Source organism: Chroicocephalus ridibundus, chromosome 1, assembly GCF_963924245.1.
Source record: "Chroicocephalus ridibundus chromosome 1, bChrRid1.1, whole genome shotgun sequence".
NCBI classification, from domain to species: Eukaryota; Metazoa; Chordata; class Aves; order Charadriiformes; family Laridae; genus Chroicocephalus; species Chroicocephalus ridibundus.
Genome location: NC_086284.1, coordinates 100,614,814 through 100,636,854, shown reverse-complemented (window position 1 = coordinate 100,636,854; position 22,041 = coordinate 100,614,814). Strand labels below are relative to the sequence as shown.

General features: G+C 39.1%; 1 protein-coding gene across 1 annotated transcript in view; it reads right to left on the bottom strand.

The window, feature by feature from the left end:
• DSCAM (DS cell adhesion molecule) overlaps window positions 1-22,041 on the bottom strand; it is a 461,329-nt gene that overhangs the window by 24,554 nt on the left and 414,734 nt on the right. Inside the window, exons 27-30 of the mRNA XM_063345266.1 lie at window positions 17,259-17,435; window positions 11,414-11,444; window positions 5,638-5,753; window positions 2,760-2,909 (exon numbers count right to left, since the gene is read on the bottom strand). Coding sequence (XP_063201336.1) covers window positions 2,760-2,909; window positions 5,638-5,753; window positions 11,414-11,444; window positions 17,259-17,435 — 474 coding nt within the window. The remainder of the gene's footprint in view (window positions 1-2,759; window positions 2,910-5,637; window positions 5,754-11,413; window positions 11,445-17,258; window positions 17,436-22,041) is intronic.

The window sequence follows — 22,041 nt, the reverse complement described above, 5'->3', positions numbered from 1 at the left end:
AAAAGTTCTTTGACATTCAAGTGTGAAGTTGTCAGTCTTTGAGGTAAGAGACTTTAGCAGAAGCAATTTAAAGAAAAAAACAATACCCAGATAATGACTCTGAGCATTGCTTCTGCCTAAGCATTCCCAGTAAGAATTTGTACTCCACTGCTTCAAAGAGACAAGGTATTTACTTACAAATACCAGCTAAGGTCTGCTCTCCTATTTCACATCTTCCCCCTACAACAGTGGAAAAATATGAACCCGGTGCCATTGATAACTGATCCTCCTGGTAGTGCAACACATAGCCACTTCACATGGATAACATCCAAAACCGCATTTGACACGACATGACCAGCCTGTCAGTATAAGCCAACGCTTGTACCAGCTGTGGAAAGTTGGCACGTGGCTGTCATGTAGCCAGAAGAAAGCGTCGTGCCTGCTTTTGGGGAAGACATGAAGGACAGAAGGAGAGTGCTGGTGGGAAACCTGTCAGCTCGGTGCTGGGGCTGCTTGGTCTGGAGAAAGGTCGGGCGGATCTCATCAACGTATATAAATACTTGAAGGGGAAGTGCAAAGAGCATGGAGCCAGGCTCTTCTCAGTGGTGCCCAGTGGCAGGACCAGAGGCAATGGCCACAAGGCGAAACATGAGAGCTTCCCTCTGAACATCATGAAACGCTTTACTGTGAGGGCGACTGAGCACTGGCCCGGGTTGCCCAGAGATGTGGTGGGAGTCACCATCCTTGGAGATATTCAAAAGTCGCCTGCGTATGGCCCTGGGCAACCGGCTCTAGCTGACCTTGCTTTAAGCACAGGGGTCGGACTAGCCAGTGCCCAGAGGTCCCTTCCAACCTCAACTGTTCTCTGATCCCATGACTCAGTAGGTTTTCATCAGCAATTTGAAGGAGGCGGGAGAGCCTGCTGCCAGCACGCAGGAGGTCAGTGCTGATCCTGCTGAGCATGTGCTGATCAGTAGCTCTGCCCCAGCTGTGCTGTGCCTGCATAAGGGACTCTGTGGCACAGATGTAGCAAGCTCCAGAGCTGCCCGTGTGATGGAAAACAGTGCACATCTGGTGCCCCGGTTTTTAAGCCAGTTCTGCTGTCATAGGCTGAAACTTAACTGTAGATAGCTAAGGTGAACAAGGCAAAGGAGCATACCTCTTCTATAAAAAAATACAAAAGAACTAGAGAACAACTTAGAAAGTGCTGTAAGGGAATATTTGTCAATCAGTGAGTGTGAGTGTGCTCAGATGGGAGGATCCACAATCTCTGAGCCACCCAGCTGGGCACTGCTCCCCGCCTCTTCACAGAGAAAGTTGTGGGTCTAGACAAAATCTCATAGCCCAGCCTCTATCAAAGCTATAGTAGTGCCTTAAATCCAGAGAACACTACCTAAAAGTCTTTGACCCGGTCCTGTCCACTGCTGCAATCAGATCTTTACTGCATAATAAAAGTGATGATGGATTTCTGTTTCCAAAGCTGAGCTGGACAAAGATCATACTCTTATACATGAGTTAAATCCAAGTTTAATTTCAAGGAAGTCTCTCCCTGACTTCAGTGGAATGAAACACATAACTGCACACAAAAAAGGGATTAGGTGTGGAAGGTACTGGTACTATAAAACGCTGTGTATGATACAGGCATGCAATTTTGGGGTGATGCCTCTTATTCGAAAAGGCAGGGGTCTGTTTGCTCAGACCATCTTGATCTGCTAACATGATAAAAATTATATGATGATATTTTTGCTCTTAGTAAGCAGGCTAGCCAGCATGCACATGAACTAAAGGAGCAATACACGGGTGGTACCAGAAAGAAAATAAATATCGTATTTTGACACTTCTAATTCAAATGCCATGACTCCTCATAGTTAAAAAATGGTGTTACTAATCTAGTCCTCAAGAAATAACTAATCATATCTTAAAACTGTCAGAGTTAGAAAAGCAGCAAGGTCAGGACTAGAACTGCTATCATTTATAAAGACGGGGGTAGAAATGGAGATGAAATGAAGATTTTTCAAATAAGTTGCGTTCTAGCAACTGAGCTTTCAGTATTTATGCTCACCAAACTCACCAAGTAAAGAAATTCTGAAACAGTCAGAGGACAGAAATAATCCAAGAGATTTGCACACTGCTAGTGAACTACACATTAGTAATATTCCTAACTCATAAGTATTCCTTCAATCTACTGATTTTCTTTTCCATTTACATACATATGGAACACATTCATGAGAGAACTAAGAAGAATGAATTGCAACAGTATATTAATTTATGATTGCATTTTAATGACTATCAGAATAACTCAGCATGAATGTATCTGGGAAAAGTAATTTACCATAATTACTAAAACTGGAAATACAACTTTCTCAGAAAAGCAATAATAAGAAATGCATTTCTTGCCTGATGGAGAGGTAAAGAGGGAAGATGTATTTTCAAATACAATAAAGATTGATCACCTAGAAAAAAATATATTAGACACTAAAAGCCATTAAGCTAATTTACCCAATAAATTCTAGAAATTAAAATCTAGCATGCATTTGGTTTAATGAAAGCCAGGTATGAATTATTTCAAATTACACCTATACCTCAGACGCATGTGCAATTTTTACCTTATTGAGCCACTGAAAGAAATTGTGCAAGAAGTGTTCTCTGCTGACCTAAATAGATTTCTCTTAACTTTCAGACTGAATAAAAAACCCCATGAGGATACAAATGCAGGCACACACTATTCATTTTCTTATAGTTTTCTCCTCTCCAGATAACATATTCTCTTATATGCTTACTTGTCCCTGGCCGGGCATCAGAAACATCCACCAGTGGTCCTGTAGCTTGTGACACAGACTGGTAATGTACTGTGTGGGTGACAGTCAGCGACTTCTGCTTAGACGTCTCTCCAAAGTCAGCATCAGTGAGCAGAACCGTTGATCTGTCATCTGTAAGTAAAAAAAAAATAAAATCAGAAAATGACTAATAAATTTCAGGTCTGCTTTCAGAAGAGCTTCACAGGAAGTCCCCAGACTTATTTACTTTCAGGTGGGCGTCACCATTGACAGTGGCAGCTCCCTCTTCTCTGCAGGGCTGAAGATGGCTTTGAAGTGGGTACCACAGCTTGGGAGCCTCCAGGTTTAAGCTCAAAGTTCATACAAAACTACAGAATAAGTGTGATTTTCATGTCTTTCAACTTAGAGATGTGCAACTGAGACAGCATCCTTCCAAAAAACTAATTTGTGTGTAATTAATTTTGGGCCTAATTCCTCCTCTCACATCAACACTGCCCTCTCCCCCTTCATTTTCAGAGAGCTCAGCTGAGCTTTTCAACAACATGTTCAATTTCTTAATTTTTATAAACATAATTAATAATGTCCTCAGTGAAATCACCCGTGCCTTCCCAAAATGAGGTCATTAGGTAATGTTGCTAACTAACTTTCTACCAGTCAGCTTTGTCTCCGGTGACAGAATATTGCAGAAGGGATGGCCGTGACCCAAGACTGTTCTCAGGGAGCTGCTTTTTAAGCACATAAGCACTGTAGTGAAGACAATGGAAATATACTTGGAGGGCAGCTAAGCATCCTTAAGTCCAGTGTTTTGCTGCTCTGGAAGGTAAGGGCTAAGTCCCACCAGCTCTCTCTGCACCAAACCTCACTGCTGTAGTTTGAAAAAGCTTTAGAGATCTTTATGCGAGTCGTATAAGTTTCTCTCAACATAGTCTAGCTGACTATGGGCTTTCCTGCAGCTGCAGAAGAAGGTGTGAGGCGAAGCCCGACCTTGAGAAGGACTGGGAGGAGAAGGTAAGCACTGACCCTTTACTGCTGTCTGGTTCTGCTGCCTATTGATTCCCTATGGGGCAGTACATAGCACCAAATTTCTACACAGACCTTGACCTCTGCAGAAAGTCAGTGGTATACAGCACTTTTTTTTTTTTTCCCAGTTGTGATCTCTGTATTGTATTTCTTTCACTCCAAAGAGGAATCTGGTCCACTTTATCATGGAAGGTTTAACAGCAATAAATCTTCCACTGACTTTGTGCTTGCAGAACTATTTACATGCTATCAGACTTTCTCTTGGATTCTTTACAGTCTTTTTATCCATTCATAATAGTAAAAAAAGCCACAAGAACTTCCTTCTTTGTTATGCTATATAGCTTTGTAATGAATTTCTAAGGGGACTGGCAGCAGTGGGGCTTCCGTGCATTTACTAGTCAGCAAAGGTTGATCCACTTCTAAGCATTCCTGGTTTTTATTATTTATTTTTTTAACTTGACAAGAGACCATTAAGGCGAACAGTTCTGCACAATAACATAACCAGCATTTTTTACCCAAAGAAGGCCATAAATAGAATGAGCATTATGAAATCAAATTACTCTGTCTCTGGCAAAAGATGAGCGCTTATTCAGGTTGGGAATAAAGCCTCTTGGCAGTAAACTATGTCAAAGACTGCCAAAGTGCCTGCTTATTCTGGGTGCTTTGTGGAGAGCTGGCTATTACCAAGGGACCTAACTAGTGCTACAGTTAAGGCACTAACAGTATTTCCACTATAACCCCCTATTGCTCAGCAACTATAACTCAAAAGTAAAAGCTGTCTTTAGGATGAAGCGTGGCACAAAAGACTGCATCACAGAGACCAACTTCGGGAAGCTTAAATCAGGATTAAAAAAAGTCTGTATTTCAGGTAAAGCATAGGTCTCATTTTCAAATCCGCGTCACAACCTGTGAAATGTCCCCTGATGCCACCTTGCCATGCCAGACTGACAGCAAGTGTGACAGAGTGAGGGGTTAAAGCAGCTTGTCCCTCCCCAGTGCAGGCACGGACAGGAGTCGCAGAGCTGCTGTTCCCACCTTGCAGGGCTTTCCTCTCCAGCCACACTGTCCCTGGGATGCTGTTACATTCTCAGCCATCACAGGCTGCTATGCAGATTTTGATCCAAAAAAGTTGGAAGTCTAACAATATCAGTCATTCTGGAGGGTCTTGCCGCAGCGTGCACCCATAGAGGCACAAGATCAGGTTGTATTTTATTCTGTTGAGATTTCAGACACCTTGCGTTTAAATTATTTCGAGAAAAAGCCTGACACCAAACAATTCTGCTTTTCATGACAGTTCAGCTATGTGCCAGCCGCACGAGAAATCTTGTTTTCTGTTGTGTGAAACAGTTTAGATTTGAATTTTGCATAGATAAATAAAAGCTGAAAACTGATCAAAATGTTGAAATATCATTTGCTATGAACAGGTGGGTACAATATGCAATGTGTAAGTTTTAGACGTTGGCTGTTGCAAATCTTTAAATACTGATATTGTAGTTTCAGAATGTCATTTTCCTTATAAGTAGTGTCAGTAATCCAACTGTCTAGTCAAAGCCAAAATAGAAATCAAAATGTAAATCATAAAACTGCCAGTCTTCATTTACATTTTCTTCAAGTGGCTCTTTCCACCAGCTTCATTTTCCTAATGTCCTGCATTATTTTAAATACTGTACTGAAATTACTTAAAGTGAGGAATGATTCAAAGGGTGAGGAAAAAAAAATCAGTTCAGTTTTCAAATGTGGCAAGTTAATTTGTAGCTCTTTTTTCTTGATGTGTGCAGTGGGAAAAAGGGATGGGGTAAATGAAGTCCACCTAAAGTGCCTGTTACATTAACCATTGAAAACAAGCCCAACAAGAGTTTACCAATGGTCTCCATTGTGTCCCTCTCCTCAATGAGAAGCTGTGCTCTTGGAATGTCTATGTGCATCCTCAGTGTTTGCTGCTGCTTATTAAGTGTATCTGATGTCCTGGTGTTCTTGCTAAAAATAAAAGAGAAGTGAACACATTAACATTCAGCCTAAATGAAAAGATACTTGCAAACTTCCTCATTTTAAATCTGTCCAGCTCAAACAAAAAGTAATATAACCATAATCAGCAAAATACCCATACATCTTATTTTCCCGTCTTAAGAACAAGTGCATGGTATTAATTTAATGCACATGACAAGCAGATGGAGGCGTTGAGGGAATTGGTCTATTCTTTATCAGTATGGATCTCCTGAAAATTTCATATAGTTTTCTTCAAGTGTTTTAATATAATTAAATCAGTAACAACACTTTGCAAGATGGACCTTTTCTTTCATTTCTCATGCATATGAATAAAGAGGCACACAGCTGATCAAACAGGTTGGTAGGAAAATGATGTCTTAAGTAATTTCTAATTATTTTTTTAACTTTTCATTATTTTTCATTAGATAAATTTCAAATATCACTAGAATTGATAAACAAAACCCCAAATTAATAACTAGGGATTCCATTAGTAAATTGCATAAAATAAATAAAGGCTCTAGTCCCATTGATGTTCCAAGATTAAAATTGCAAATCTTGTTTACATTCATGGATTATTTCTAATTGATCGATGCAATATTCTAAAAAAAGAACATAAACCAATTATTCTGTCGTCATGCAAATAGAAACAATTTCATTTTGAAGTTTGTGTACCAGAAAATGACTTCTTAAATGAGCTGTCTACCAAAAGCAAGTGAAAATTGATAGTAAAACTGAGTGCTACAATCATTTCTAGTACAGAGCTTGCACCAAGAAACCTTCAGACTGCACTAAAAACCCAGGAACTTTTTGCCCTTTTAGATGTAATTACTCTTTGGAGGAGAGGAGATATTTGCAAATACTTCTTTACGCAGGGAGGCTGAGGAAAGTTAAGACAAATCAGCCAGCAGTGTGATCCAAGTGCTCACACTTCAGAGAGCTTTAAAATCCAAGTGGAGCCTCATTTTCTAGTGTAAAATAGCAGTAGATCACTCAGTTTAATTCTCCTTTGGCAATGAATTATTGTTGTTAATGGAATCAGCAGAGGACTATTAAGCTTCTTGATGATAAGTTCACTTCTTCCCTGAGTGAGAGCCTCTACATAGGAGATTAATGCATGTGTGATGAGCCCACATCTCTAGACAATTTGCCTTAACTTCCCGCTATGTCTGTAGGTGAGCAAGACCTAACTATTGCAGGTTTGGGCGTTCTCCTGGAGTCATTTTCAGGAGAAACTACATTGTCACATGGTGGGTAATTCTGCTCCAAATTCAAGAGGGAGATCTGCAAGGCACACAGGTACACCTCTCTGGCTGTTCCTCACCTTCTGGCTTTCCCTGCTTTTGTGGTCCCCAGCATTAACACTATCTACGTATCTCAAACTTTAACGCCTCTGTCTTTACCTAGGTGGTTAGGTGGTACTGTTGCTATCATGTACAAATGGACAGCTGAAACACATTCAAACAGCCTACAAACTTGTGCCTCATTTAATCATTATGGAAGCAAAATATCAGGAGAGCTACCCAAGGGCTGTCAGACTTTTCTGCATATATAATCAGTGGAGAATAGTAGTCACAGTGTTTTATTAAGCACATAAATTTTCTAAGACATTTAGGATCCTAAAATGCAGATAAATTCCACACTGACGTTCTAGTCTCTGCAAAGTCTCTGCATGGATTAGATGCCACTTTTCTATTGTTTTCCACTCAGGTTGCTGAAATTTTAAGAGAATCAGAGACTAATATGTTATCTGCATGCCAAGTATGCTTGCATACATGCCTTTGAAAAGTCAGACTACTTTGGGCTTGTCCAAGATCATAGACCAAACCTGTTATAAAGTAGGAAATTGAATTTCTGAGGTCCAATTTCAATTAATAATCAATAATCCAACAGTTATTGGATACATACAATCAGATACATATAGAATCTGTGAAATACATAATTAAGTATAATAAATGTATCATTGCATGCCTCCTCCACTCACCAGGGACACAGGAGACAAAGGGATCAAATCGGGCATCTTCCTCAGCGAATGCAGACCCCAGAATCCCAGTGAGAGCTACAAGCTCTTCTGCAGTATGAACACTCTATATTCCTACTATTGCAAGGTATTCAACCACATAGAAAGTATTTTTTGGACCACAGGGAGAAGGAGGACAGTTCCCCAGGTTTGCAGTTATATAGCTCACCTGCCAAGAGAGAATTCTGAATCCCATTCCTGGCTCCAGGTAGAGCTTTTTGCAAAACACATGGAAGGTCTTTCAAGACAGAATTGAAATCCAGGCCTCTCTATATTCAGAAAAAATCCCTGCTATGCTCAAGAGTTATGCCTCGTTTTGTGTGATCTCTCTCCTCCTCCTTACTGGCCTAATTAATTCCCCTGTGTTCAGCAGCATGGTGACGTGGAGTGTCCAAACACTGAACAGGCAATTGGCAGCAGCAAGAGGGTTGCTGCTGATTAGTATGCTCTCTCTTTCTGGCTGAAGGAATTTTGAATTATTTTCTGCAGACCACAATAGCTCAACTTGCAGGTTATAAAAACCTGAAGTGTCAACTGCAATTAAGTGCCTCTAGGACTTGGCAGCAAGGCAAAGATTTTTAGGATTGCAGTTTTGAAGTTTGGTGCTCAAGTATTTTCTAACCTAGGAAAATTCAGGCATCAAAGTATTGTAAGAGTCTGGTGGATGAAGAGTCCAATGATTTTTTCTTTAAAGAGAGGAAATACATCTACCTATACTTTCCTTAACCTACAGATATAAAATTCCCAAATTTAAACATGTGCTATGGCTGTTCTTTACCTGTCAGACCTTGTAAGGATCTGTGTATAACACAATTCATTCCCTCTGGTTCAATGAATCTCTGAGGTCCAAATTGTTAGAGACTGGGAGCCTGTCTGGGGAACAAGTATGTATTTGCCGTAGTCTTTTACTCTACCCAGGTGTCTGCTTTTGGCCACTGTGAAAGACACATAGCTGGGGACATGGGCCTTTGGGTCTGATTGAGTACAGCTTTTATGTACAGTCTGTGGATAAATGGGCCTTTTCCCAGAGCAAGTACAGTATGCATAGTTAAAAGAACACCCCCCTTTAAATAATCTTTCTGGATTTTTAATAAAAAAATACTTACTTGAGTGACTGTCTGTATGCACAGGAGAGGGTTAAACCTATAAAGCTAGTTATGTAAAGGGATTAAATATGGTGCTCTGTAAACCCAAAGTCATTCTGGGTCCTTGGCAGAGAGTCAGGCCACCTCACAGTTTCCTGATGTCTAAGCTGGTTGTTGTAAAAACATATGGAAAACTAAATCACATAAATAAGCAGCCTGAGAGAGGGTATTTGAGGAGAAAAGATTCCTTGCCTTGTACTCAAAATTAGAAAGCTCCGTTGATTGCTATACTAATTCACAGTGAACTGTTACAAAGAAGTTGGCTGGGCTGATGCTTTCACCCAAAAGAAATGTAAACCTGCTGTGATTGTACGGCAGCAGGGATTTTTATTTGCTAGTTTAAGGTATCAGCAACAAGTTGTGCAGTTCCCATTAAACTGCTAACTACTGCGGCTTATCCTGCTCCCCAGACATTTGACTTACACAACCAAAGCCAGTGACTTTCAAAGCAAAGGCTTTCAAAGCTCCATTCTTAATCCGCTTTACACATGCTCACGGAAATCTCCTCAAAGGGGAAGATACACAAAATTCTGTCCATTCCTCACACCTTTCTACCAAGCAGGGAATCATCTTTTCTGCTTTCTGCCCAATAATAAATGTCAAGGCATAACCCACAGCATACCTTCTTTTTTGATATTTTTAAAGTTGCAGATTTTGGTGAAATCTAAAAGATATAAAATACCAGGAGCTTTATAATATGTGACTATTGTTTTGGAGAGGGCTTATTATCCTTCGATTATTAATGTGCTAAATCTTCAGGAACCTCTAGTGATGGCAGATAACTCAGGTTTCTATTGGAGGTATGTCATGGATTTATCACAAGTGACAGAGCATTTAGCCTGTAGAAAGCAGGCTCCTCAAAACTGCCTCACTTTGAGAGCTCCAAGTTACGATGTGTCTACAAATGTGGGCCTATATCCCCTAAAGTCCTATTTTAGTACCCATTTGCCTTTGTTTTTTATCTTTTAGAAGATAAATATGACTATTTAATAAGAACAAGATTATTTTTTAATAAACTCAGTGATCATATTTCAATGCTGGTAAAAGGCAACGCGAAAAGAAACAATGGCAGATGACTTACCTAGAAAACCAGCTCTGAATAAAGGCTGGGAGGGGACCTGACTGCTCTCTGAGTGCCTCAAGGGGGGAGGGCAAATGAAGCTCTTTAATTTGAAAGTTGACAGCAGCAGAGGAAAAAACGGGTCAAAACTGGGCACTTATGTTGGCAGTTTGATAGAGTTTTCTGAGCGTCAGAGGAGTGAGACTCTGAAATGGCCTTGCAGAGGTGATGATAAGACTAGTGAAGTTAACCAGGGTTAAGGCAGAGGTTTACCAGTTTTGCAGAGGTGTTACATGTGGTTGTCACTGGGACAGCATATCTTCATCCAAGAATTTAATCCAGTCCATGCTGGGTTTCTTTAGGGAACAGACTTGCTGCATACGCTAATCTGTGCTGTTTTCTGCGACACCAAAAAATATCAGAGCATATCTTCCTGAAGCTGCTTAAACCTACAGTCTGCTGCTAGCAGGGGTTTCTAACTGGCAAATAGGAAGGGTATGATGTGACCTGCATGACCCATCTTGTTAACACCAGTGGGACTATTAAGGTGTATTTGCAGACTGATGGCGTAGAGCTGAGTTTACACTAAAACCATCTGTCACCATGTCTTGGGTAAGTATATTCTTAGAATAGCAGGCGAAGTTTATCATGGGTGAGGAAGTTTAGAGTAGGGTTCATTTGGAAAAAGTCTATGACATTCTCCAGTTTGTTGCTTAAACCAAAAATATTTTCTAGCAAACCAAAACTCATTTGAACTTAAAAATAATCCCTTGGTGATTCCATTTTCAAATAGCTGCAGCAGTTTCAAAGTTCAGTATTTTCCCCAAGACAAAACAATAAACATTGAAGATACGAAATTTCCATCTTTGAAAGAGTTGTGGTGCCAAAATAGTCATTCTGTTGTAATTCAACAACTGAATTAGATTTCTGGATGCTGAACTGATGGAACAGAACTGAAAAATAATAAATGGATTTACCTGCTCCTCTGTACCTTCGGGTATAAGCACCTAGCAATAGTGAATTACATAAATATAACTGTGAACTTTAGAAATATTCACATCCAGGCACTTATTGCGTTTAATCAGATGATCTCTGAAGACCAATTACTTTTGTACATATTATGAAAACATTTTTCTGAGTAAGAAAAATGTCCAAATGGACCTCCATAGCTTCTATAATTTAATCTACTAACACAAGAGTTCTCGGTTTTTACCATTGTATTCCCTCACAGACATTGTCCACAAATTCTTTTTTTCTCCCATTTTTAACAAACAGTCTGTCCTAGTTCTTAAAAAACAGTCAAAATATGTGTTTTGAAAAACGATTTAGGAATAGAAAGTTTACTTCTCCATTTGTCCCTACAATTTTTAAATATGATGCCATAGTTGACAGACATTTTTCAATTTAAAAACATTAAATCTATTCTTACCTCATAAGCATTTCAGCTAAACTCTTTGCATCTAGAAGAAAATAGAAGAGATGTCATCACAAATTAAAATCTATTTGATAGATGGATTATTAGGAAGTAGAGTGATTTGAATCAGCCATGTGAAAGACCACTGTTGTTTCTCAGATCAGTGGCAAGTGCAAAATAACCTCTAAAAGTCCCTGCTTCTGCTGAAACTGCATTTTGCTGCATTACAGCTTTCTGCCCCAGAGAACCCTGTTCTTCAGTTGCACCAAAAATGCTTAGAGAAGTACAAGCTACCATTGGCTTAACTAGAAAAAACCTCTTAGAAGTAGAAACAGAAATTTATTAGAAGTAGAAACAGTTTAACAAATAGCAGGCATCTCTCTTCCTTCGTGCCACTGTTAGCAAGTGAACAGGTGAGGAAGGAAGAAAAGGCAAGGTGACAGAAATGTTGACATGCATCTCTGGGCAGGAGCCAAAGCCAAACTGGATGAGCAATTGCCAACCTGCCATTTCCAAACTAAACCTGACTGCACAGAGGTCTGAGGAAGGGAGGTCCACAAGGAATTGACTTGTTTGGTTACTCTCAAATATGAATCCTTTCCCACTAGCAACAATTCAAAACTACTACCGAGTCTTCAGAGGACAGCCTATACACAGAACAGGAGGTAGCTTATTCCCACGTGGATCAGCCCTGCAAAATGACGCGGTGCTGAAGGAGAAATATTCCTCTTGTTGTTGCCGTTGCTGTTATTATTAGCATAAAATCCTTTGGGGATATAATTTTTCTGGTATGTATCAGACCAAAGGACACAGCTGAAGGTTGGTTCACCCGGTGTTCTTCAGGTGTCTTTCTGTAAAACTTTATCAACATAATATAAGAATTTCTGTAGTATTATTCAGCAAAAATAGTCAGCTATGTTTTGTTCTCCTGCAGTCTGACACTAAACAAACTCACTTAAAAATGCTGACTCCAGAGCCCTTAAGTATATCACACAGCAACAAAGCAGCCTCTTGTGCAACCAAGTGAAGCAAATCTGAGAAAAAAGCAATTCCAAATTCTAAGTCTTCAAGGAACTCTCTTATTATGTGAAACTTTAAATTTCTTCTTTTATCTGACGCTTGTAAATCTACCGGCAACTGCCAATATATTTACCGAATTTGTCTTTGTTTTCACCATCTCACTTCTGAAACCTTTTTCATTTCTTAATCACTTCTTGGGTCTCCTACCCCTACAACAATTTCCTAGCTTGTGATCCTGTTAAATATCCTGCCTTTAAAATTCAGAATATGCAGGCAGAAACAAACCATTGTCTTAATGCATCACTCTGGCTACATTTGTATTCATTTTTAAAAGGAATGGACAAAGGGCTCTTTTTTTTTTTTTTTTCCATAAAAAAACCCAACAAGACCCTACCATCCACTTGCTGCCTCCTTAAGTGAAGACTATGAATACTTGTGCAAGTAATTCACAACTCAAAAAAAAGCTGAAGGGACAAAGCTGAAGGTTGCTTGGCCCAATGTAATTTAGTTTGCTTTTTATATTTGTCTACCAGGATTAAATGAACCTCCTTCACAAGTTCTCAGGTGCTGCACAGCATATAGCTGTGTTCCATGCTGCATCTGGAAAAAATGTTATGTTCTCACCATTGGATGTATGTGCTGCACATTCAAATGCACATTTACATATACGCATTCTAGGTCAAAGACATGCAAAGAAGATTGTGCATTATAAATCAAAAGCAACATAAGGCATCATGCAAGATCATGCTACGTGGCAAAAGCTGAATGAGGAAGTACTGCAGAAAAACAAAGTAACTCCATCAGCAGGGCTTAAATGCACTAATTATTCAAGCAGATTGTTACAATGGTTATCAGCATTACTGCAGTTAGCAGTGGCTGTACCGGTCACACAAGCTAGCGTAGGACTGGACCAAAACAAACGTCCCAAGAAGACAAGGGATCTTACGTATCTGTCAAAGCAAAACCTAGAAGCCTAAAAGCAACTGAATATAAGAGCGTGTCCAAAACATCAGCTACAGGAGAAATCCTAGTTTCACAAACCAATGCGTATAGCCTACAGATTGTAATGTGTATTTCCTACATTACACTTTTGATCAGCAAATTGAGAATACTTCATAAAATGAGTCAGTATCCCTGCCAGTGTCCTACCTCCCAGCTTTCAGGTGGGGAAAACAGGGCTTGGGGAGGCCATGAATGACTGAGTGAAGGGGGCAATCTCCTGCCCCAGCCAAGCATCAACCCGTGCCTTAGTGAAAAAGACAAACTGCTCCTCACCGCAGGTTTGACACATGACTGCACTGACAGCCGCCAACCAAGCGACAGCTCTCACTTCCATTTGCTGGGGCAGCCGCCTTTAAAATTCTTACCACATTTGGCTTGCCCCCTGGGAAATCAGGGGCCGTGATACAGTTTTAAATTGCATGCTGCGACTTCTGAACTCTTATGTCGCGCTGATGCTTTCTGCTTGGATTAGGGTGAGTTGGATTTAAAAACAAAAGAAAACCTATTATGGTAGTAGTGGAGCTAGGTTAATAGTAAGAAGAAAGAGTGGTAAGTCATCAGGTTTCCCTGTTATAATATATGCTGACCTACTGAATGCCTGCATGAACTCCAGCAGTCAATTGACCTTCTTGTGACTTGACCTGTGGAACTACTAAACTGGGCAAAAGGTAAGGCTTTGCTGAAAACTATGCTTTTTTTATAAACAGAGTACTCCTGGAGAAAGAAATCATACTGGGCACGACACAGGAGGAAGACACAGGTTTACCTGTCTCTACATGCTAAAACAAGGAGTAAAAGGATTAAGAATGGAGAGACTGCTATTCTTATGCTACATTTGCTCCACAGAAACTGGAACCACAAACCCATTGTCTATAAGCATACACCTACAATACAAAGGTTTGCGGGCAGAATGTACTGCAAATAAATCTGCAATTCCCACTCCTCTTTGTCAAGCAGGTTCAAAGAAAACACATCTCCTGGAGCCACAAAAGCAAGAATTACATCTGTAACTTGTATAAATTCTTTTAGAAGGTCCCACTGTGGAAACTATTATTTCTGATGTAGACTAGAGGAAAGTTGATGGTGGAATCATGATTTAGGAAACATGAGTTCTGTGCCTTAAAGAAACCCCAGCAGGTGATACATATCAAGTGATAATGTCAAGATTTCATTTCAAAACTAATTCAGATGAAAGTTGAACACAACAACCACTAGAGCAAAAAAAATAGATCAGAAAAACTTGCACATAGGATTTTTTAAGGGAACTTATTAAGGAGTTCCCTGGAACAGCAATACTGATTGTCAGTAAGACTTTTAGAACATGAAGTCACCTCCAGAAGAGCAGAAAATGGCTAACACCGGATCAGTCTTTGAAAAGAATGAACAAAACCAATCTGAATTACTAAAGTCCTATCAATCTGATCTTGGCAATGAGCAAAATCATGAAAAAAATGGAATGAAGCTTGATGAAATGAATTAAAGGAGACGGAATAATGAGGCCAATCAATACAGACTTGTGGTCAATCAGCCATGTCAAACAAAGTTGATTTTTTTAAAAAATGAGATTAAAATTAACTGAGAATCTCACTGAGATGTGACTAAATAACATTAAAATATTATATTTATATTTCCCCAAAACAAAGTTTTCGTACCTCAAATATTTTAATAACATAGTAGCATGATGCAAAAAATTAACACAGCAACCATTTTACATGATTTCAATGTATTCAAAATACAATTTTAAGCAGAGAATCATTGTTTAATATTTATTTTCATCACGCACCATGGGACATCACACTCTTGGTACTTTTATCAGTGGTCTGAAGTAAATGAAATAATATCTGATAAAAGTTTGGAAATGACACAAGAATTAGGTAGCTAAAATATAATTAAAATGCTGGGTCACTAAGGCGTAGCAATCTGGATCATCAGGTAGGTTGACCACAAGTTAACAATATATCTGTATTAGTATACGGCCATATATGAAGAACACAAGCCATAGCTATACAATGGAGAATGTTATCCCGTTGCACTGTAATCAGAGAATTGTCAGATGATCTCAATGGATAAGGTGTTAAATGCAAGCTCTTAAAATAATGCTGTACCCACAACGGTGATCCTTGCACACATAGACAGAAGACCCTAAGAAAGAAGAAAGGCTGTTACTTCTCAATCTGGTGCTGGTATGTATGCTAGCACACACAGATGAGGAAAGCTACTGAAAGACTGCAAAGGGACCAGAGAAAAGCCTTGAAATTAATAAATGATGGGAAAACTAGAGCGAAAAATTCAAGAAGATTCGTCTGTTTCATTTACCAATGAAAACATTCGGAAATTACTTGGTTACCACCATGTAAAAGGAATATCCTCAGAGACTGAAAATATGACACAAAAAAGAATTTCAGTCCCTGTACGGCAGACAGAAGTATAGCAGGACCAGATGGCTGGGATGTTGAGCTGTAGCTTGACAAATTCAGATAAGAAGTGAGACGCAACTTTTACAGAAATGGTAGTTAAATACTAGCTAAATACTAACAAAACTACTGATGAATTCTTTGTCACTGTGTACATTTAAGTGAAGATCAGATATTTTTTCTAAATCCCTATATTCTGAAAGGAAATAATTCAGAGAAGTCTTATGCTATGCCAAAGCCATCCTGGCCAGTGATCATCAGTCTTCCTTAAGGGACTATAACTCAAGAATCTATAAATACTTGGAAATTAACCATGAAAAACTAAATGTGCCCAGCCATCATTTCCTGGAGCCAAGGAGCTCAAAATATCCTGCTCGTTACTGGGTGAAATTCCACAGTGTTTCTGAGAAGATAAGATAACACTGTCTTCACCCTTAACCCACCACTTTTTTATTGAAAAGAACTGCACAGAGGTAAATGACTTAAAAGATTCCCAATGAGAAAGTTATTAACCAAGCTAAAGCATCCAGATGCCCTGATTTCCAGAGCTGTGTATGAACCATAAGGCTAGCTGTCCTCTTTGATCTACGAATTTGCCCATGCCTAAGAGCCCTGTATCTCCGTCTTTTTTTTTTTTCGCAAAAACATCCAAAATTTTGTTAGAAAAGACAAAATGGCACCCAAAGGAGAGATCAGTAGATGCTAAGGTGAGATGAAATACACAGGGTTGGCCCTGGTTTTAATATATATCATTATCATATTTTGGTTAAAATACAAATAACTAAACAATCTGGTGGCTCTTGGAAATGATTATTCATGTTTGCGGATGATAGATCACTTTGCTATTTGGTCAGTGTGTGATTTGAAAGGCTTTTTCCCAAATACCTTCAGTGTAAGGTCAGTGAACAATGAAGTGTTGTCGTAATAGTTCTGTTATAAACATCATAGGGAAAAAAGATGTGGTAAAAAATCTAAAAACATCTGGTTGTGTTTTCTAGCCTACTGACCTGTGCCTACTTTCATTTCTAATTCAGGAATCATGGCTTGCATCTGCTGGAAAACTAAAATCCCCCCATCTTCAGAACATCTCATTTTACCCTTTGAAAAAAATGTGATTTTAGGCTGTTGAGACCATTCACAAGGGAAACAAGTAATAACAAAAAAAGGAAAACGAACAAACACCAACACAAGAGAATTCTTTTCTTTTCCTCCAAGCAAAATAATAACAATGGATACAAGAGTTATTTTTTACAAGGCAATTTCTGTAAAAAACACATATGGTTTGTTGCCTCATGTCTGTTACATATTGCAGGAAAATAACACAAACTGGGGATCGAACAGTTTGGTCACACGCAGCCCCACTTGTACTTTCATGTTCAGGAGGTGTGCATATGTAGAAATAAGTGCCACAGCTCTCATCTTACCTCGCAGCCTCTTCAGTCTCTGCTCCCTCCTCCTCCTCCGCACGATCAGCAGCATCACAAAAAGCAGCAAGACCCCAACCAAGATACAGGAGATGGTCACCAGCATCTTTAGCCCTTCGTTGGTTGCCAGCCCTTCCTCACTTTGCACAACTGACTTAATGAGTGGAGGGATTGTACCTGGAAACAGTGTCATGATATTAGATGCCTATTAATGAAGACAAAAGATTGAGTTCTCAGGGAATATGGCATGTTATAAGCTTCAGCTGCATGCAGAACGTTAAGAAGGATTTGTCATGTTCAAGGTTGATGCTATGTCTGCATGTGTAATGGCCGTGCACGCAGAACCAGTCTCACTGGTAACAAGGTACTGACTGCAGAGACTCATAGGTTATCAGAAATCAAGAAGAGTTGCATTCATTGATTAAAGAAATGCCCATTATACAGTCAAATACTACAATTAATTTTAAGTCATAATATATCATTACAATGCTGTAAGAGATCTCAGAATTACTACCTATGTATACTACTCCTTAGTACGGGAAAATAGCGCTGCTGTGACATATTCATACTTTCTGCTGGGCTTTTCTTTATAAGGAGCATATTTGACAAAGTTCATTTTGTGCTACAGACATCAGGTAAATCCTTCGCACAGAAACATTCTTATATCACGTCTTAGGGGTGCAGCAATGATACTGATCTGAAATTCAGACAGCCAACCTGATGCTACTTTGCTAAACAGTGTCTGACATTATACTCATCAGTAAAACAGGAGAGTAACACTGGATAGAAACAATCAGATTTTGAGAGTGAAATGAGGGAAATGAATCTACAGACTACTGGCATCAGCAGGCAGCTCACTTTTTCATTTTGGGACATATTTGCATTTTGAATATACCTGGCTTCCTGGTAATATATGTAACTCGAACTTTTCAATTCTTTTTTTCTTTACTTCTAAAGGACGTGAAAAGAATGCAGCACTTTCTTTGGAAGGCTGTTTAGTCATGGAAGGCTTCTCACTCATTTCCTGATTACTATTAAACTGCTGAATGCAACCACAAATGAGGCTATAAAATGCAGATTTGTTTGAAATGGGTACGAATACGCAAGTATCGTGAACTGTGATGACTTTCGATGGAAGCTATTAAATTTTAACCAGCTACTGAAACATAAAAGTGGCTACTTACTCAATAAAAGGATAGGAGGGTGAGATAGAAAAACAGGCACGTCCTTTTTTACATTTTAATTGCTGCATTGAGTGATATAGTTATATTTCATTATATACCATACAGTATCAAAAAAAAAAAAGTGATATAATGCAGTACAATGTGAGTGCCATAACCACAGTGAAAATGTAGAATTTTAAGCCATGTTTTTTTCAGAAGAGCTATTTGAGTTGCATATAATGAGAAGAGTAGTTCCCTAAAGGGATGAAGATAAACAGAAAAGCTCCAACCATCCAAACTTATATCAGGTACTTCGGAAAAATTATTTTCTTACAATTGCATTTTGAATATTTTTCTACTGTTACATTGCAGTTCCTCCCCATAATTTTCCTTCTTTTTCTAATTTTCCATTTCTTGGAATAAACACACCGCAGGATTTTTTCATCTTGTCTTAAGTGAGATGCAGTTTTTGCACTACTCTAAAGGCTACGAAGATTATTAGATGAAGAAATGGAAAGAACTTCAAGCTCCTGAAGGTAATACTGCTAACTGTCTCTAAATCCTCCTAAACCCTCCTGAATACTAAAGGTACAAATTTTCCTCTGAATTCAAGTCCCACAGACCATTGCCTAAGGACTGTTGGGTTTAAGATTACCTAAAATTATTTCTTGCTGTCCTTAATAGTTTGATGAAAATCAAATTAAGAGTGGCCTTAATTTTAGTTAAACCTCAAGTATTTGGGTAAATGATTATCATTTTCCATACCTCTTCCAAGTAAAGTGTGAACTTTATAATGCTATCTACAGGCAGTACAAGCTTAATTAAAAAAGCATACTTCAAGTGTATATATCCTTCACATTATCCATTTGTGGATATTCAGCAATTGTATTAGAAATCAACAAAACCCAAACCTGCTATCCATTGAGAAAACACCATTTCTACATTTGTTGTCATGCTAGGTGTTGGCTAGGAATGGAAAAGTGAAAGCTTGTCTCAGAACAAAGTCCCAGACAAATTGAGAGGTGGGTTTGCTTTTGTTTCCAGGTCTTCACCATTGTCCTTTGTTAGCCTGCTTTTACTAGTGCTTCACAGAAGTTGTAATTTGACTGTCTCTGACCCCAGTTTCCCCTATGTTGCAGCCCTTTGAGTGTCTCCCATTACACCTTGTGACTTTTGGACGAGACAGTGTTTTCCTGTGTCCTAACTGTTCTTCACTGTAGGAAGTTCCCTGGTGGGCTAGAATCAATTAGCATAGTTTAGAGCAGCTACCAAGCTGATCTGATTTAATGTCAGGGCTACTGAGTAGCTGATCTCTGAGTTGGAAAGTTCCTTTGCAGCGCTACAAGCTACAGCTGCACACTGCTAAAAATATCTCCTTAAGTATTGAGTGCAAATGTTCTGAAAAACAAGGGGCAGGAAGGTCATAAAATCTGTAAGCTGAAAATGGTTAGCTGAAATATCTCTGAACAGAAAGCAAAAAGTTGCACGTAGATCTGTCATTAACCTTTTGACCTAATTCACCATGAAGAGATTGAAGGTAAAGGATACTTAGCCATGATATTTCTCAGGAGCTCTATCAGAGATAACAATCAGCTACTGCAGTCCAAACAGAATGTCTGAAAAACCACGTAACTCAAGGATTTCTACAAAGTTTACGAAGGCTTTATCTTAAGACTGCTAAAGCTCATAAGCTTGTTCTTAGCATTTGGTATCCTAGAACTTTCATACATGTATTATCTAATCTTCAAAGTACTACCCTTGTATCTGTTTTATCCTAAGGGCAGCTGTGACCCCTAGAAGCTGGAAGGAACTAATTTCACATCACAAGACAAATCAATGGCAGAGGGTTATCACTGAAAAGTGGAGCTGGCAAGAAGCTTCCACTGCACTGGCATGCTTTCTGTAAATGAAAAATTCACTCTCTATGAAAGCAAAAATCTCTGCAATACAATGAAGTATTGACAGAAAATGTTGATTTCTAATCAGACACTATTTTCCAACTCTGAAGTGCCTTAAGTCTACGCAGCTTACTGAGGAACAAATGAATGGGGAGCTGGGACTCTGTGGGGACAACTTTTGCTTAAAAAGTACTGAAATGGTTCTTCTATGAAGAGTATCTTATTTTTCAATACTGATAATAATAATAATTATTATTAATAAGAATCATTATTATTTTAACATTTTAGTTCTGCAGCAAATGTAACAAATTCAGAAAATTTGAAAACTGAAATTTGCTTTTCCATCCATGTTTTCCTCTCCTAACCTTGCGGTCAGTATTTGAGATCATGCTGCCTCTCTAAGGCACAATATAGTCCTGGCAACACATGCCTGACAAACAAAACCATCAATGCCATAAACGAGAAATTTTCCAGCTGGCCATAACCAGTGGCCCAGGAAATTTAAAACTACAAATATTTTTACTGTTTCATTTTCTCACTTTTAAAGATGCTATACAGCAACACACAAAATCAAATGGTGTGCAGGTCACAGTATGTGAAACCAAGGTAAGTATCATCACCTAACCGAAAAGCAGAGTCTGAAAACATTTCAAATCAATTCATTGTAAGAATATGTTTGGTTTCACTGCTATCGGTGGGAATTTAAGACTCTGGACCTGCATTTTCATATAATCTCATTTTACAGTATGGCTTAAGGCTGTTTGCCCCAGTCATATATATGTAAAAATAACTGTGGATGTAAGAAAAAGATCACTGAAAGTTGGATGCTGCCTGCATAAAGAGACTCGAAAGAGAACAGGATAGGCTAAGTAAAGTGGAAATAAATTAACTCATAATGCTTGAAACAGTAATTATTGAGAACATCTGTACTGCTCAGTAAAACAGGTCTGAAGTCTACCTGGCAAGACCTGGCAGCATTTGTATAACTACTGCTTCAGTCTTGGGTTCCTGTAGGCCTCCAAACTGCTAAGACAAAACCTTTCTCTTAATTTTTTAGACTGTCTAAAATAACATGAGGACTGCGTGACAGCTCACGAAAATGATGTTGTCTCAGAAAAACATGAGGGGATGTTGTATTTGCAAAAAGGTGAGCCATGAGGGTATATGACGTTAATTACCTGCAAGAACTGATGAGTACCTAGGGCAAAGACTGGGATAGCATTAGAGGATGTGTAAGATGCTGAGGTTTAAACCCTGCCTGATTCACGTCCCACACTTCTGACCGGGAATGGTCCCTATTGCTTGCTCTTCCCTCAGCCATACATGGGTATCGTCCTGAAGAGTGGTAGTTTGTGTGGGACAAAACTGTGGCAGGGAGATGTGTTACCAACACAGAGTTATGAACAATCAGCAATTGGGTGCTGTTGCTGGACAATTAGCAGTTCTTGTTTGAACTTGCTCACTAGTCCACTTGCTTAATTTAACAGTACAGATATTGCCAAGTGGTTGCACAATACAGCACAATATCCCTGGCTACACAACAACATTTTGCATGTCTCCAGAAAAGCTCTGGCAATTCACATTAGAGCAATTCAAGAGAGTGCCATCTGGAGCCATCTGTACTGCCATTTTGGCAGAAATACAGCCATTTCCCACTACAGAGCCAGCAGAGGCACAACACATGTGCCACCATCACTTTCAATAAACATGCCAGGGACAGGA